Source organism: Capricornis sumatraensis, chromosome 4 (genome assembly GCF_032405125.1).
Source record: "Capricornis sumatraensis isolate serow.1 chromosome 4, serow.2, whole genome shotgun sequence".
Taxonomy (NCBI): domain Eukaryota; kingdom Metazoa; phylum Chordata; class Mammalia; order Artiodactyla; family Bovidae; genus Capricornis; species Capricornis sumatraensis.
This window is the reverse complement of record NC_091072.1, coordinates 86,128,340-86,146,463: the sequence shown is the minus strand read 5'-3', so window position 1 is coordinate 86,146,463 and position 18,124 is coordinate 86,128,340. Positions and strand designations below refer to the sequence as shown.

General features: G+C 36.6%; 2 protein-coding genes across 5 annotated transcripts in view; one reads left to right on the top strand and one right to left on the bottom strand.

The window, feature by feature from the left end:
* Window positions 1-2,127, bottom strand: part of ABCD2 (ATP binding cassette subfamily D member 2) — an 88,748-nt gene extending 86,621 nt beyond the window's left edge. For all 4 annotated transcript variants that reach the window (XM_068971305.1, XM_068971306.1, XM_068971307.1 and 1 more), the window contains exon 1: window positions 1,192-2,127. In XM_068971305.1, coding sequence (XP_068827406.1) covers window positions 1,192-2,127 — 936 coding nt within the window. The remainder of the gene's footprint in view (window positions 1-1,191) is intronic.
* A 5,360-nt stretch (window positions 2,128-7,487) lies between these two features.
* The window catches only part of REDIC1 (regulator of DNA class I crossover intermediates 1), an 88,125-nt gene continuing 77,488 nt past the window's right edge, over window positions 7,488-18,124 (top strand). The window contains 1 exon segment of the mRNA XM_068971446.1: window positions 7,488-7,596. Within this exon segment, the coding sequence (XP_068827547.1) occupies window positions 7,574-7,596 (23 nt within the window). The 5' untranslated portion in view covers window positions 7,488-7,573.

Here is an 18,124-nt window from a genome sequence, read left to right as displayed (position 1 = left end):
AACCTTATCTGTATAAGATGTTGACAGTAAATGATAATCCATAAAACATGAATAAACAGCTAGAACCTTGTCCTTGATCACACCAAAAATAAGTGAAAATAAACACATGACATGTATATGTGCAATTAACTTCATTTTTGAGCACTCAGTTTACTATTTTATGTCTAAATGCAAGAAGCCTATAGCATGTTATAATTTATATCACTGAGTTCAATGATTCAAAATAAATATGATTTATACAATGTATGAGGCCAATTTTCAAGTGGGAATGTAAGTCCTAAATCTGCTTTAAATTTTCTTCTTCAGAATGGTACTACTATATAATTTTTTAAAATAATTGATGGTTTTGAAAATCAATTCTGCTTCATAATCATAATGCCATTTTAACTTAGAATAATTTACTGTTTAATTTGCCAGGTCATTTGTATTAAGATTTAAAGATTCCTGCCATATTTAATATTTTTAAATGCACTGCAAGTTTATGTAATTAGGTTAACTATTCTACGGACCTGCTAAATGTTGAAAATCTTTAATATATAAAAATATTCTGGAACTCCTTTTTCCTTCTTCATCTATAATCTTTACTTTTCCCTCAAAACTAGGCAAAAGTTCGTTTCCTTATCTTTTTTTGTCTCAAAATATGATAAGCAATGAAAATGCCATTTGTAAGTCACTCTCCTATACTTCTTAGAACTAAGGAACTCCATCATTGACCAGTCATGCAAAATTGTTACACTTGTCTTCTTATATGAAAGCACTTTTTTCTCTTGAAAAATAAACAATATCATCCTAAATTTTCCATCTCAGTGGAAGCATGTTTACTTAGCTTCTAAACATATATTTTTCTTCAGTGTTCTAGGACCATCTACTTAGTTAGGATTTTAGTTTTAAGAAAATCCTTTGGAGATAATTCTGAGCATGTTTGGATAAGTAGAGTTTTTTAGAGTGGTGAAAATGTTTCATGTTCATTCTCATGAAACTTTAGAAAAGTTTTCACTTAGCATATAATTCTTTAACAGTTTATGATTAAAAAGGGTAACAAAGCATATATTTTAATACAGGTTTACATGTCATAAGAATCCAAAATACTAAAGAAATGAGCACAAAAACAATACAACAGATGGTATCCAGCACTGCAGTGGCAGTTTGAACAATCTCACATTTCACCCATCATCTTAATTTCTTTCTTACCTTATGTCCTCTGTAAAAGGCAATTTCTTCAACATTGGCTATGATTCTGGAGTGCACGTACCGCAAATAGCCTTTTCTATGAGCTTCTTCAGCCACCAATTTACCAAATTTGGGAGAGCAGGCTTTTAACACTTTAGCAGTGGCGTATACCACAAGCCCTGCTAAAACAGTGGGCCCAATTGGGCTTGCTCCTCTGGATGTAGCAGTCTGGATAAGTGTATAGGAGGTCAGGATTACATCTAAAATAGGTTTGGTCAAATTGGAGTACAAGTGAGCCACCGACTGAGCAAACATCATAATATCCTCAGTAAGAGACTGGTCAGGGTTTGCCAGCCTCCCATCCATGTTGATCACCTTATAATAAGTCTGATTTGCAAAATAGGTCTCATAGGCATGGTCTACTAGACGAGTTCTGAAGGCCAAGGCCAATTTGCCCTCCAAGTACCTTATTGCACTGTTGACAAAGGTGGCAGGGATGGCAATCATAAGCCACTTGATTAACTTGATGATGAAAGTCCGAGGCTTCTTTTCCACAATGCTTTTCACAATTTTTCCATCCAAACCTGCTACATAAATAGACAGGAAGGTTCTTGAAATTAGAGCTACCGAGTGGAGGCAGAGCCATCCTGTTTCAGTGGTCACAAGTTTTGGAAAGAGAATTTTCCGAAGTTCTAGTAGCTGTTTGAAAAAATCTGCATTCACTCCAGGTGAAGGTTTTTTACAAGTGGCCTCGGTGCAATGCAGTATTTCTCTGTTCTCCGCAGCCGGGTAAGCGCCTTTTTTCTCCCTGTGGCCAGACTGCTTTAAATGCTTGCCAATGATGGGATAGAGGGTTTTCAGAGCATATGCTGCAGCTACCACACAGGCAGCCCTTTTAGCAGCCCTTGATCTGGTCCATTTCACTCGATCAGCTGCTGCATTTAGCATATGTATCATTTTCCCAGTTACCCAAACCGGCTTCAAAAAGAATTGGTTTTAAAATATCATGCTCCACAGGAATTCCCAGCAAATGTTTCAGAAAGTTTTACAGCGTTCCATAGTTTGCAGCGTTTCTCCTCTTCTGTTATTGTTTTTATTTTTAAAAATTTTGTTCTGTGACAGATGCTTCAGAGCTCAGGCTCCACCGCGTCTACTGGGGATGATTCCCTCAGAAGCTCAAGCTGCACGGAGCAGCCCCAAGCTCCTCCCTCTCAGCCCCCTCATTGGCTGTAGGGACGAAGGGACCCTTGGAATCCTCGCTGCTTTCCTTTGAACCTTGAAAATGAAGAGAGAGCAAAACGAATTATATCCTTAAACAGTTCAGAGAGTTAAATGTCTATTTTTGGAGAGGTCGAATCAGGGCAGCTGCTGGCGACAAAACCTGCCTAGGCGACTGAGCATGCTCAGCGTCACTTAGAAACCCACAGAAGTTTCAGAAAATACATCACTTTAACGTTTTAGTAGATACCACAAAGGAAGAGCAAAAAGAAAGGGAGATTTCCAAGGGCTAAAAAGGGAGATTTCCAACGACGGAGAAGCAACCGGGGAGATGACGGAGGAGAGGATCAACAGATAAAGGGTATGGAATGAATCTGAAAGGGAGAAGAAAGTAGCATATGGGAGGGGCACTGGAAAAAAACAAAGTATCAAATATTCGGGTCTGTTTTTCTGCACTCTCTCCTCCCCATTTTTTTTTTCTTTTAGTGTCTGTGATTTCACATGAAATCCCAGAACCTATCAAACAAGTTGTATGAGGCTATTGTTTTGTAAATAAATGGGAGATAAGTCTTCAGTATAATAGAAAATAATTCTTTGCTGTGACTTCATTCCAAAGTTTACTTGTCCTTATAATAAAAATCTTCAAGCCCCATAACTGCTATTCTTAACAATGGAGATCTGATACACTGGTGATTATTTACAAAGTGATTATTAAATAAATGAGAGCAGTGTTTCACTTCTACCACCCCTGTGTCCTTTAGAGAGTTGGTACTTGGAGGTATGTGCCTTTATATTCAAAAGTTAACCATTTGGGAGTCAAAGGGGAATTAGATGATAGAAATAGCTTCTCCACCATTTTACTTCATTTTGCAAGAGTTCCTTGTCTTTTGTAATCTTATGTTTTGTTTGTTTTGTTTAGGTTTAGAGGTAATCTACTTCCCATCTCCATTTTGATTATTTGATAAAAATCGTGTTCAAAAATATTCTCAGCATCTCTAATGGAGAACTAAACTGTAAACAAGCAAAACTGTGCATATTTTAAAAAATGTAACAGACATGTTTTTTAGGCAAAGATGAGTTATTCTCAAAAATGCAAAAACATTTTTGCTTCTCCACCCCTCATGACCTCCCTGCGCCACACACAACACACACAAACATTTCTAGTCAACTGGAATCCTGGGAAGATGTCCATTAAATGAGAATGGAAGTTGGCAAATTACAACCCAACCAGTGGGCCACATTTGTCCCACCAATTTTTATGTAGCTTATGAGCTAAGAATGAGTGCTTAGTAGCTTCAGTTGGGTCCAACTCCATGTGACTCTATGGACTGCAGCCGGCCAGGCTCCTCTGTCCTTGGGATTCTCCAAGCAAGAATACTGGAGTGGGCTGCCATGCCCTCCTCCAGGGGATATTCCCAACCCGGACATTGAACGTGTGTTCTTTACCACTAGCGCCACCTGGGAATAATTTTTACAGGTAAACTCTGGCTGCTACTGCTGCTGCTGCTTAGTCGCTTCAGTCGTGTCTGACTCTGTGTGACCCCGTAGACGGCAGCCCACCAGGCTTCCCCGTCCCTGGGATTCTCCAGGCAAGAACACTGGAGTGGGTTGCCATTTCCTTCTCCAATGCATGAAACTGAAAAGTGAAAAGTGAAAGTGAAGTCACTCAGGCGTGTCCGATTCTTAGTGACTGGATGGACTGCAGCCTACCAGGCTCCTCTGTCTGTGGATTTTCCAGGCAAGAGTACTGGAGTGCGGTGCCATTGCCTTCTCCAAAACTCTGGCTGAAATACACCAAAAGAAGAATAACATTTTGTGATGTTAAAATTATATGAAGTTTTTGTGTCCATAAATGAAGATTTACTGGAACATAGCCACACCCATATATTTACTTATTGTCTGTGGCAATAGAGACAATTAGGTAGATGAAATAGAGCTCAGAGACAGAATTAGGTAGATGAAATAGAGCTCAAAATAATCATTACCTGGCCCTCTAAGGAAGTTTGTCACTCCCTGTGCTAGAATATTAAACCTGTCTCATTGTCGAATGATCTTCACTATTCAGGTGACTGTGGCTAAAGAACTATTGTCACTTTTATAAGTAACCACAAACATTCCTCCTTTTCCAAATACTTACATGACTTCCAAGAATCATCATAGTTCTCTTCATTTGTTTGCATTCAATTCAGCAGATTTACTAATACATAAGTGGCAAGTTCATGCAAGACTCAGATAGTTGGCCATAATAGCAGCATAATCTATCATTCCATTAAGACTTTCTAAGTCTGTACATAGAGATCATAGTGCCATTTTTATTTTCAGAAAAATTTTTGTTCCTAATCCCATGCCTTTCAGTGTCACAATAAGGCTGCTGTACATTTATAAAATTGAATTCTTTATGTCACATCTCCTGACTGTGACAGGACATGTGGAGGGTCAGGATAAATGGAACTTGGGGTATAGGAGGATGTTCAGTTGGCAAAACATGATACACAGAGGGACGCATGGATCAGAAAGCAGTTGGCAGTCAAGGGAAGTGGCTTGCATCACTGGCATAGGGCAAGATGAGGGAAGAAGCAAGGCAGTGGGAAATCTACAAGCTAATAAAATTAGAGACCTAAATACATAGGCAGGTCAGTTTATCAACTGAAAGTGAAACTCAGGTACAGGAAAAGCTTTTAAAGCCTAGAATGAAAGACTTATTAGAATGAAGAAATGGGTATTAAAAAAATAATCAAGATAGAATTTGGTTGCCAGAAATGTGGTACAAGGAAAGTTGAAGCTCAGTTACTAGAACTGGGAAAAGATCAATATAAGGTTTAACTTGTTGTAAAACCACTAAAGTACAGACCTAACTATCACCACTTAAATTCCACAATCCCCCTATAACCCCACTCTGCTCCCAAAGGCTAGTATTGATTTGAGCTCCTGAGACTAGACTCAAGCCTTCAGGAAAGGCAGAGATGGTAGAAAACCAGATAGGTAATTCCATTTGGAAACGTATGCCATTTAAATAAGAAACTAAGAATGTCAAGGTCCTTCTTTCATAATGCAATTTAAGCAACAATAATGTTAATTTAGTTTGTGTTTGAAACTAGAGAAAAGGGAGGTGAAAAAAAATCACTGCTTACTATAGCAAACATAGCTTGTCGAGTTTACATGTTTTTATGTGGAAAAGTAAAATTTTCTTAACAGGGGAAGAATAATCTTAGAAAAAGATATTGAAAGTAAGTAAAAATTAAAAATAAGCAATAATTACTAAATTAGTCTGTTCTCAAGTGTGATACTCTCAATGTCCATGTCAAAGTGGACATTACCAATGTTCATTGAAGAGAATCAAATACATTTTATAAATGATACAGAATATATACATATATTAGAAAAAGTATATGATTTATAAACTGTAAAACATCAGAAATAATGTTTATAATAAACTAATATACATTTGCTGCTGCTGCTAAGTCGCTTCAGTCATGTCCGACTCTGTGCGACCTCATGGACAGCAGCCCACCAGGCTCCCCCGTCCCTGGGATTCTCCAGGCAAGAACACTGGAGTGGGTTGCCATTTCCTTCTCCAGTGCATGAAAGTGAAAAATGAAAGTGAAGTCGCTCAGCTGTGTCCCACTCTTCTCGACCCCATGGACTGCAGCCTTCCAGGCTCCTCTGTCCATGGGATTTTCCAGGCAAGAGTACAGGAGTGGGGTGCCCGATATACATTTACTAGTATATAAATAAAAATATATCAGGCAGATAATGTATGCTTATGTTTTTAGATAGTAAGTCACCAGAAAGTAAATGATTTTTAATAATAATGATAAATTAAGATTTAAGAATTTTGGGTGGATTTTTCCAACAAATGCTAAATAATATTTTAGCAGTGCTGTATTTCTTTCTTGAACTGTTTCCTGACCCAAGAGATTACTTAGTTGCCCTCTGGGCCAAAATAACTCAGTATTTGACTCATTATCTATCAGTTGTGCTAGCCTTTTTCATGTGAGGCATAACATTGACAATGAAATCTTAGGTCAACATTTCAGTTGTTACAAATAATACTTAATATCTAGTCTAATTCAAACCAATGATAGACGTACTTCACTGAATTTTTGTTATAAAAATCAGTACTTGTATGATTATATATGGAGAAGGGAATGGCAACCCACTCCAGTGTTCTTGCCTGGAGGATCCCATGAACAGGTGAGCCTGGCAGGCTACAGTCCATGGGGCTGCACAGAGTTGGACATAACTGAAGCAACTTAGCCCATGATTATATAAGATGCCTGCCCTGGGACATTATCCTATTTTAGGTACTATTTCTTAATGACTGAACAGAAAATGTATTATATTTGAAATTATGAGATATTCTCCAGGTTAATATGTGAAAAACGATCACGACATTTGAGGGAAAGAAAGTACTTTGTGCATTTGTTTGGGACAAGATATTTCTAGTTTCTAATCAAAATATAATGAAGTTTGTAAGATACATTTTTGTAAGGATATTCAAATACAACACAGTAATGAACAGTAAAACTCAATTTTGTTTTGAGTTTTTTTCCAGTAAAGAGTTTAAAGTCTTTGGGCGTTTATAGCTAAATCAAGTTTTGATGTGGCATTCTCAAAAAATTACAAAATACACAGACTTTTCAATTACTATAGTGCAATGTTTCTAAAATAGACAAATGTTTACTGAATACTAAAACTAAAACTGAAAGATTTTAAAGGATTTGGAGAATCGGTATGTGGGAACGGAACTATTTTTAGAATTATGGATCTGTAACTTTGTCCTCGCTTTCTTTTTCTTCAGCAAGAGAACTAAATAAAATTACAGTGTAGGTGGTTTGAAACACTAACCCTGTGGCCACAAGTCCGTTATTTCATTTACTTAGGTTTCCCCCGTCTGAGCGGTTAAAACTGTTGTGCTCTTCCTTCTTGACGTGGACTAATTGCTTTCCCACAGCTTCGCTTCCGGCTCTGTCAGGATAGGTTCCCTGCAGAAACAACAGAGGCGGCCCGGAGGCCTGGAAGCCGCCTACCCCAGGCCGCAGAGGCTGTCGGGAGGCTGGGCCATACTCCCCGAAGGCGGAAAGGAGCTATTTGAGGCCAAGGAACTTGTGGCTCAGCGCGAAACGAAGACGCCGGAGCACCGGCAGTCAGGACCCCAGTGACTCTGCTCCGAAGTTTTGAGGAGATGAATTGGGTCGGGGGTTCCCGGTAAGTTGTCGCTGGCGCTTGAGATTGTAGCCCTCGAGTCCCTGGATATTCATTCCCATAATGGCGCCTCTTTCCTAGGCCCTGAAGGGCAGTGCACAGACTTAACTGGAAAGAACTTGCCAGGAGTGGGTTTTTTAATCGTTATCCAACTGAGCGACTTCACTTTCACTTCACTTTCATGCATTGGAGAAGGAAATGGCAACCCATTCCAGTATTCTTGCCTGAAGAGTCCCAAGGACGGAGCCTAGTGGGCTGCGGTATATGGGGTCGCACGGAGTCGGACACGACTGAAGCGACTTAGCAGCAGCAGCAGCAGCATGGGACGGCATAGCGCGAAGTCTCTATTCCTAAACCAGAAGCAATCCTTTTTTCTCCCCCGCTGTGTTTCCCAAGGCTACGTGGAGCCACATTCCATGAGGTCTGTACCTGCTCTCTGTCCTGCGTCCTGCTCTAATGAGGCCTCTCAGCACCTGATCCCTTTTCTGCCTTCTTTCTGTCCTGCCCTTCTTTCTTGGGAGGGGTTTCTTTGGGTCAATATGTACTCTTTGCATGAACTTGAAAAGTATTATGATGGAAGTTGCTGCCCTTAAATCCTTTAATGGGAGGCGGGATAAGCATCAACCATAAAAATCCAGTATAGTTTGTTTCCAAGGAAGGTAGAATAAATTTTTATTTTACTAATTTACAGAGAATTTACAATGTATTTTATATTTAGGAGTAAAACATAATAGGTTGGAAATTTAGTTTTATATAACCTCTTCATTGCTGTTGACCTTGAAGTCCACAGGATGGAAATTATGTAGCCCCAGAATTTAATTATGATCAAATTCCTTGATGAAAAAAAATTGTTGTGATTGAAACTGAGCCATTAAATACATATTTTTTTTACAAGTAAACCCAGGAGAATAGTATATGGATGTAAAATAACACATTTAAATTCTAATGAATTTTATAAGAGGAAGGACATCTTTTGCATTCACCAGATATTGTTACTGTGCCCAATAATTTTAGCAGATGCATTTATCCTGTTGAAGAATGTTAGCATTTTATTTTAGAAATTTATCTTCATTATTTCTGGCTAGAAAGTAAGTCATAACATGAAACTTACACTTTGAGAAAAGTGAAAATTCTCATACAGGCTTTGCAGGATTTACTTGATATATGATTATAATTTCATACAACTTGATTATAATATTCTTTAAAATGTGACTGTTAAATAAGTCATTTCACAAATGCTGAAGCATTTAAAAATGTATTACATCTTAAGCCTGAAAATGTTGGTGCTATTCTTACTCTGTCATATATCTCAAATTTCTGATTATTCAGGGAGTAGTATTTGGGGAGTTGCTATTGGGAGGATTTAACTAGAGCACACCACAAGAAATCTGTAGTCAAAGACTGTGTTTCTCAAAGTGAGATAGTACTGTACCTAGAATTGTTAGTTACCAGGGCGCTTAAGAAACCACAGAAAAAACAGACACATCTCTTTGGAGCATCAGTTTTACTCAGAGGTGAGAAGAAAATAATATTTTAAAATTTAAACTATCTTGGATACATTATAGAGCAAATTGCAAAACTCTTGTGAAATTTTAAGATAAAATATGCAATTTTAAAATAAATTTTCTCATGCATGGTGAGGGTGGAAGGGGTGAATGGGCTCCTTAGGGTCAAACCCAGATTGGTAATGAAACAATGAGTATTTCCACTTTCTATTAATACTGTTGACAAGATTAGTTGATCATGGTGTCTGATCTTGAGACCCTAAAGGGCCTCAGAGTCCCAGAAAAGACTTAGTAATCACTAACAGCTGATTGGTGCTACTATACAATAGAAGTTTTAATTATTTTACTAGACCATCCTGGAGTACTTACTTATTCTCCTCCGATGTTAGAATTGTTCTGCAGTTGAAAATTTTGAGAACTATTAGGAACTTAAAATATAGACAAAGGAATTAACTGGAGAACATTTACCATGTTCCGTCAGAACAACTGCTTTGTCATAATATTCAACATAAGTATTCAACAAATGTGTCCTATTTAAAGCACTGTTAGTCTGTATAGGGGGATTCAGATATAAAAGGATATAATTTTGGCCCACAAAAAGAATATGTGGTAGAATGGTGAGATTAGAATTAGGTAAATGACTATAATAGTAGATAAATAGCACTTAATATCTAACAAGCACTGTTCTTTTTGTATATTAGCTCATTTTTTTCTTAACAAGAACCCTATGAGGTATGTACAAATGTACCCTCATTTTAATGATGGGGAAACCACTAATGTTAAATGGCTTGCCCAAGATCACCTAGCTAGTCAGTGGCAGAGTTAGGTCTTGAGAACACTGTGCTTAACCACTGTGCGTGCTAAGTTGCTTCAGTCATGTCTAACTCTTTGTGACCCTGTGAACTGTAGCCCACCAGGCTCCTCTTTCCATGGGATTCTCCATGCAAGACTACTGAAGTGGTTTGCCATTTCCTCCTCCAGGGAATCTTCCCAACCCAGGGATCAAACCAGCATTTCTTATGTCTCCTACCTTGGCAGGCAGGTTCTCAAAGATGAGTCTTATAAAAGTGCCCTGTAGATAAATAAATAAAGGGCTGTTGATATTTAGAGAACTGAGAAGCAGGAAATTATATTAAGCCTTGAAGGACAGCAGTACTGCACAGAACAAACACCATGAAAAAGCAATGAAATACAGGTTCTTAAAAGTTGAAAAGGATGTAAGATAAATAATCAAATTGGAGACCTAATCTTTAGCAGTAGTTCCTAGAAGAGTTGGGTTGAGGGAGGAGGTATTAAAGTACTTGGAAGAATTATTTAACAGATAGTAAGGGGGTCTGGATAAAGACAGGAAAACATTTAAGGGATCTATACATTTTTGTCATGGGAATGAATGAAGCAGGCTATAGCAAGTTTGTTTTGGTCATAGCAACTTGATTGCATGCATTAAATTGAAGCAGAGTATTCTTGTATATTATAGGAACCTGATATATATTAAGTTTAATTGCAGAATCATCTAAATAGGAGGATCTTTACAATTGCAAAGGTCTTTACAGTTTTCCTTGGCACAAAATAAACTTGGCATTTGACTTTTTGCTGCTTTTCAATTTAGGGCTCTACCGATTAGTTATACATAACATGTTTTTTGTTGTTAGGGAAAGGGCTATGAAAGAAGTAAGGTTCCCTTATATTCCTTTTTAAACTACTTGTGTTTTCTTTAGTGTTATGGCTTGGACATCTTTGTAAAATGTCATAACATTTCATTTCAAGCAAAGTCTCATTTAGGGTAAAGATATTTTATCTAAGTTGAAACTAATTTATATATCTCTGATAACAGGTCACAATCTACTGTCCCTGAAACTTGGTAATCAGTGATAATGTCAGATTTTTCAATTTAATAGACTGTCCTAAAATTATATTGTTATGGGGAGGGAGGTGGGAGGGGGTTTCATGTTTGGGAACACATGTTAGAATTAAAGATTTTAAAATTTAATAAAAAAAATAAAAAAATAAAATAAAATAAAATAAAATTATATTTCTCTTACCTTTTTTTTTTTATTATAAAGTGCCCTTTACAGACTTCTCCAGACAAAATAAAAATATTAGTAATTTGTCACTATTACCAATTAAATTTTTTTTTTTACTTATATGGGAATTTTTGACCCAGAACTCTGATTTTTGTTTTGTATTTTTTATAAGTCAGCACTGAGACCCTGTATTTTTCTACTCAGGTTAATGTGTAAATTTGAGATAAGTCAGGTTTAAGCGCCGATTCTTTAAATTTGGAAAATATTCTCTTTTATTTTCCTTGTTAATTGACCAGTGACTTCTTTTACCCAATTCATAGCTACCTCAGAAATGAAGGTGGTAGGACAGAGGAGAAGGAGGTAGAATATAAAGATGTAACCAGTTTGGGCCACAATATGCAATTCAGAATGAGATCAACTTTTTATAACTTAGATTAAAGAATGTAACCAGTGTTATAAGAAAGACCCATATAAAATCTTATTTATATTTAGATGATGGAGAGGTTTGTAGTTCTAAATGTAGGCCTAAAACGTTTGTTTGTGCAAAACGTTTGTTTAATACTATGCATCAGGTGTTGTGCCACGTGGAGGTACAAAATAATTGAAATTTAGTCAATGATAGATTTGACTCTATAGTTAATAGTTTGTTGGGAGGGGGGAATATGACATGCCATTAAGCTTGAAAATGTTTAAGTTCAGAGGCTAAAATAAGTAATTTAAAAAATAGATACTGTGAATAATAGTAAAACATAGGATAGTTTTAGATAGGATTTGGCAAATTAGAAACAAAAGTGAACTTCATATGGAAAAAGACAACAATAAAATAAATACTACATAAGTAATTTGAGATAAGATTATACATTTAAATATTTAAAAATGCATGTGGTGTCTGCTTGATAGTGAAGTGAAAGAGTGAAAAGTTGAAATTTGATCTGTTAGTTATTGAAGACTCATTCAAATTCAGAAGTAATATAATAAAAGTGGCATTTTATGACGATTTGTGGTGTTAGTAGTGTGTAGGTTGGAATAGAGCAAGACTCCCAAGGTATACCAGTTAGAATTCTGCTTGGGGAACTAAAAACAACTAATACTATTTTTTCATTTTCTGATATGACTATATATTCTCTAAATGAAATCGGTACTAGTGCTAACTCCTTTCGGGTATTATTGCAGGCTCTGTGAATTTGGGCTGATTATTAAACCTCTCTGTACAAGGGCAGATCTAGGTTGTAAGGAGCCCACTTTATGTAAAAAAAAATTCAAAACTGTGATTACAAAATTATATATAGGACTTGGAAGGGGCATGCATATTCAAGTGAAGTGCCCTGAAACTTAAGCCTTATGGTAAATTCTCTTTATGGGAAATTAGCCTCTGTCTCTCTACATCTCTTTATTCATCTGTTAAATGGGATAATAGTTAAATATACAGTGAACGGGGCTTCCCTGGTATCTCAGTTGGTAAAGAATCCACTTGCAATTCAAGAGACCAGGGTTTTATCCTTGGATCAGAAAGATCCTCTGGAGAAGGAAATGGCAATCCACTCCAGTATTCTTGCCCGAAAAATCCCATGGACAGAGGTTCCTGGTGGGCTACAGTCCATGGGGTCATAAGAGTCAGACATGACTTAGTGACTACACCACCACCATGCAGTGAAGGTCATCTCAGTTGCTTGGGACAGTCATGGTTTATGCTTGTAGCCCTAGTAGCATGTCCAGTTCAGCTTTTGCCTTGGAGGGGTTTTGAGGTGTGTGTGTGTGGGGGTTATTTTTATTCTTTCTGTAAAAATTTTAAAATTTATTTATTTTATTTTTGGTTGTGCTGAGTTTTCAATCTCTAGTTGTAGAAAGCGGAAGCTGTTCTCTAGTTGTGGTGCATAGGTTTCTCATTGTGGTGGCTTCTCTTGTTGTGGAGCGTGGGCTCTAGGCATGAAGTCTTCAACAGTTGTAGCTCACAGGCTCTAGAGTGCAGTCTCAATAGTGGTGGCACACAGGCTTAGTTGGCCCATGGCATGTGGAATATTCTAGGATCAGGGATCGAACCCATGTCCCCTGCATTGGCAGGTGGATACTTACCCACTGGACCACCAGGGAAGTCCTTTATTTTTATTTTTAAATGAAGAATAGATGCTTTACAATGTTGTATTAGTTTCTGGTATGTAGCAAAGTGATTCGGTTACACATATATATACACATACTATTTTTCATATTCTTTATGGAATATTGAATATAATTCCCTGTGCTGTATAGTAGGACTTTGTTGATATTTATCAGCACATGCTGTTAAATAAAGTATGCTAGGATATGAGTGGCTCACAACACCTAACTTGTTGGAGTAGGCGAAGTATTTAGTGCTGCCATGCTTGCTAGAGGGCAAGGTGGCTTAGTGGCAAAGAATCTGCTTGCCAATGCAGGAGACATGGGTTTTATCCCCGGCTCAGGAAGTTCCCCTGGAGAAGGAAATGGCGACCCACTTCAGTATTCTTTCCCGGGAAATCCCATGAATAGAGGAACCTGGTGGGCTACAGTCCATGGGTCGCAAAGGAGTTGGACACATCTTAGTGACTAATAAAGCAACAATCCCAGCTGGCCGCTGTTTTAATAGCTAGTTGTACCATTGATGCTAAGGTTGGAGAGATTTGTACATCCACCATGCCTGGGGTTTGGACCAATACGAAACGTAAAAGATTTTAGATTAGGTGTCAGTGAAATATCTACAAGGAATAGAGGCTCGTCAGACCTGTCAGAGAACATACAAAGGGTAGTTGAAATGTTGTTGCTATAGTGCTTCTGTCAACAACTACTTTCTTTTGTTATATTTTTTGGTAAAACTTTTGTGAACTTTTTGGCAGCATGGAGTTCAAATAAAGAAAAACTAATGCTTAATGATAAATTAAGTTCTAACATTTTGTTTTTCATTAAAGTTGATATGAATCTGTAACTTGTATACATGGTGTGTGCCAGCATTTATCACCTCTCATGGCTTTGTCATTGACCACAGAAAAATCTGAAGACACAGATCTACTGAAAAAGCATAGGATTTACTTTCAGATTTAGTAGTTAGTTGTTTTAAGGAGATTATAGTTTCAGACAGTAATTTGATACATGGAACTGCAGAACATTAAAGATAAAATTATTTCTACAAAGGTAATATGGACACAGATTGGTGGATCATGGCATTATGGGTAAAACAGGATTCTTACTAAATTATGTATCCTATAACCAAGATATACATGGAATTGGTTGTAGTTTACAGATATTTCATAGTTCATCCAAAGAGGTTTGATTTTTGATAAAATAAACTTCAGAAAAACTGAAGTTATGAAAATTTCAAATAATTTTATAGATGCACAGTTAATGTATCTGAATTACAAAGTCTTTGAGACACTACTAATGTTGAATACAAATAAATACTTCACATGTCATTATAAGCTTTCTGTCTTTGCTGCCTTTCATTAATTGAATTTTACAAGCATTTAAGTCCTTATGGTGTGGTTGGATGGCATCACTGACAAAATGGACATGAGTCTGAGCAAGCATCCAGGAGATGGTGAGGGATTGGGAAGCCAGGCATGCTGCGGTCCATGGGGTCACAAAGAGTCAGACACACGTGAGTGACTGAACAGCCAAAAAGAATTGCTTTATAAATCAGTCTGTCATGCATTGTTATTGAACATTTTTGTAAGCATGTCCTCTAAATTTTGATGACATTTTGTTCAAGAACAGTTGGAAATCTTTACTCAAAATATTCCCTGAATGGAATGAAATAATGTCAGCTGTTGAATGTTTTAGTGAATTATAATTATTGAAAATAATGTTTTTAAAAATTCATTGTGACTATCCTGACATATACACCTATGTTGGGGTATCATTCACATTCTAAAATCTCTTCCACTGTGTGATTCAAGAGATGGCTGCTCATGTTTATCATTACAGGCTGTAACTATAAAAATTGTTTTCTGTGTGAAACTACTCTTAAGAATTAAGTATCTAAGAACTCATTTTAATGAGGCTCTGTATTCTGAGTATTATTAATAGATATGTTTCTGCCATATTGATTTGCCAAATTTTTTACAATACTTTGCCTTTTGTGGTATGTACATATCTAAAAACTTTTCTCTGGTATTATAAGAATTTATTTAAAATTATAGTATTCTAAAATATATCATTAGTATTCCTAACACATCAGGTAGACTGGCTTTAGTTTTAAGGAAAGCCAATGTAAGTACTTTTTCTAGGCTAGTTGCTGCCCTGAATCTTAATAAGTCTGTTAGCTAACAGTGCTAGATTTTGATGTTTTAAGTTAATGTTAATTTCAGTGTAACATAAGCCATAAAATATTATCTTTCATTTGTTAGTTATTGCTCTATTAATTGTATTTATATTTTTCACTTTTAATCACACTTAAGGTATTATTATATGATTTTAACAAACTGGAAACAGTTTCTTTTGCATGGCACCATGGCACTAAAAAAATAAGCAAATTAAAAAACAAAAGAAACAAAAAAGAATAATTCAAGACTAACTGATAATTAAGGCATATGATACCTATAATTTTAAACCCCTAATGTATTGGGTTGGCCAAAAAGTTCAGTTGGGTTAACAAAGAAGGAACATTTTGGCCGAACCAATTGTTTCAGTATCTCCTGCATTTCTATGTAAAATGTACATTAGTATTGTGTTTTCTATTTCTTTGACAACTTTATTGCCTTTGTGTCTTTTTTTTCCCCAAAGAAAATATTTCTTTAACATTTTGCTTTAAATATTTTCTTATTAGAAAGACTAGCAAGGGGCAGAATGCCCTGTATATTTCTGTACTCAGCATAGTTTTTTTTCTGTCTCTCTCTGCCCCTCCCTCACTTGCTCCCTTACTTTTATTCCCTTCTTTCCCCACTTTCCCTCCATTAACCTCTTTACACCTGTTCTAGTTTTTTTCTTAACAAAAATAATGTAACAAATGTCTATATTCCTGCTTCTTAGAATTGATAACTTGTAGTGGTTTATGAAGATGTTATGACCTACTGATTTTCTTTTTATTATGTGCTATAATGGCAACTAATAGTATTCATTAAAACTTTTATTGAAAGATATAGTTGCAGTATGTGTTTTTAAAAATTCATTTTCCTGAATAGCATAATAATCGTTAAAAGAATGAGCCTCATTTCCACTTTACCACTCCTAGTTCTCTGGTAGTTCAAATTTCAAGACAATATTAGAAATACTCTTAAAGTTATTTTATGTAAAATACATATAAATTTCATGACAAAACTGTCATTTGAATGAAGCCATAAAGTATTAAAAGTTTTGAATACAAAAATATGGTGAGAGAAGTATCTATATATGAAAAAGAGAAATGTATATTTTAATTTAGTTGAGTGTTAGAATATATGAAGTGAAGGGATGGAGAACAAGGTTGAAATCTGAATGATGGACAGGCTATGGAAGTCGTGCTCCTAAGTATTCCTAAGAATCAGTGCCGTGTTTTAGTGTACTTTGTAGTAAAGTATATTGGAGAATATTTACATAAACTTGAGGAGACTTTAAAATATAATCATGGCTGTTAGTTACATATTTAATATCACTGTAGTCAAACTAGGCAGTATGTGAACTGAGAAATTTCAGATGTACAAGCTGGGTTTAGAAAACACAGGAGCCAGAAATCAAATTGCCAACATTCGTTGAATTATAGCAATAGCAAAGAAGTTCCAGGATGACATCTACTTTTGCTTCATTGACTATGAAAAAGCCTTTGTGTGGATCACAGCAAACTATGGAAAATTCTTAAAAAAGATGGGAATACCAGTATTCCCTTACCTGTTTCCTATAAAACTAGTATGCAGGTCAAGAAACAACAGTTAGAATCAGATGTGGATTAATGGACTGGTTCAGAATTTGGAAAGGAGTAAGTCAAGGCTGTATATTGTCACCTTACTTATTTAACTTCTATACAGAGTACATCATGCCAAATGCTGGGCTGGATGAATTTCAAGCTGTAATCAAGATTTCTGGGAGCAGTATCCACAACCTTGGATATGCAAGTGATACCACCCTAATGGCAGAAAGCAAAGAGGAACTAACGAGCCTCTTGGTTAGGGTGAAAGAGGAGAGTGTAAAAACTCACTTAAAACTCAACATTCAAAAAATTAAGATCATGGCATCTGGTCCCATCACTTTATGGCAAATAGAAATGAAAAAAGTGGAAACAATGACATATTTTTATTCCTTTGGGCTCCAAAATCATTGTGGATGGTGACTGCAGCCATGAAATTAGAAGACACTTGCTCCTTGGAAGGAAAACTATGACAATCCTAGACAGCATATTAAAAAGCAGTGCTATCACTTTACCAGCAAAGGTCCCTATAAGTCAAAGCTATGGTTTTTCCAGAAGTCATGCAGATGTCAGAGTTGGACCATAAAGAAGGTTGAGTGCTGAAGAATCTATGCTTTCGATATGTGGTACTGGAGAAAACTCTTGAGAGTCCCTTGGACTGCAAGGAGATCAAACCAGTCAATCCTAAAGGAAATCAACCCTGAGTATTCACTGGAAGGATTGATGCTTAAGCTGAAGCTCCAATACTTTGGCCACCTGATGCAAAAAGCCAATTTATTGGAAATGATGCTGATGCTAGGAAAGACTGAGGGCAGCAGGAGAAGAGGGCAACAGAGAATGAAATGGTTGAATGGCATCATCAGCTCAACTGACACCCATTTGTGCAAACTCCAGGAGATAGTGAAGAACAGAGAAGCCTGGTGCACTGACGTCCATGGGGTTGCAGAGTCAGATATGGTTTACCGACTGGACAACAGCAAAACTAAGCAGATGACTTCTGAGGATTCATGTTTTTTAAATGGCAGGCTGTTTTAATTATGTGGACATCTTTCTTCTTTCTCAGATATGAAATCCATCATTTCCACTATTATTTAGGGGTATTGGAAAACACAGTAAGATTGCTATCTTACTTTATTTCTCTTGAGTTTTATTGAGGTATAATTGACAAGTAAAAA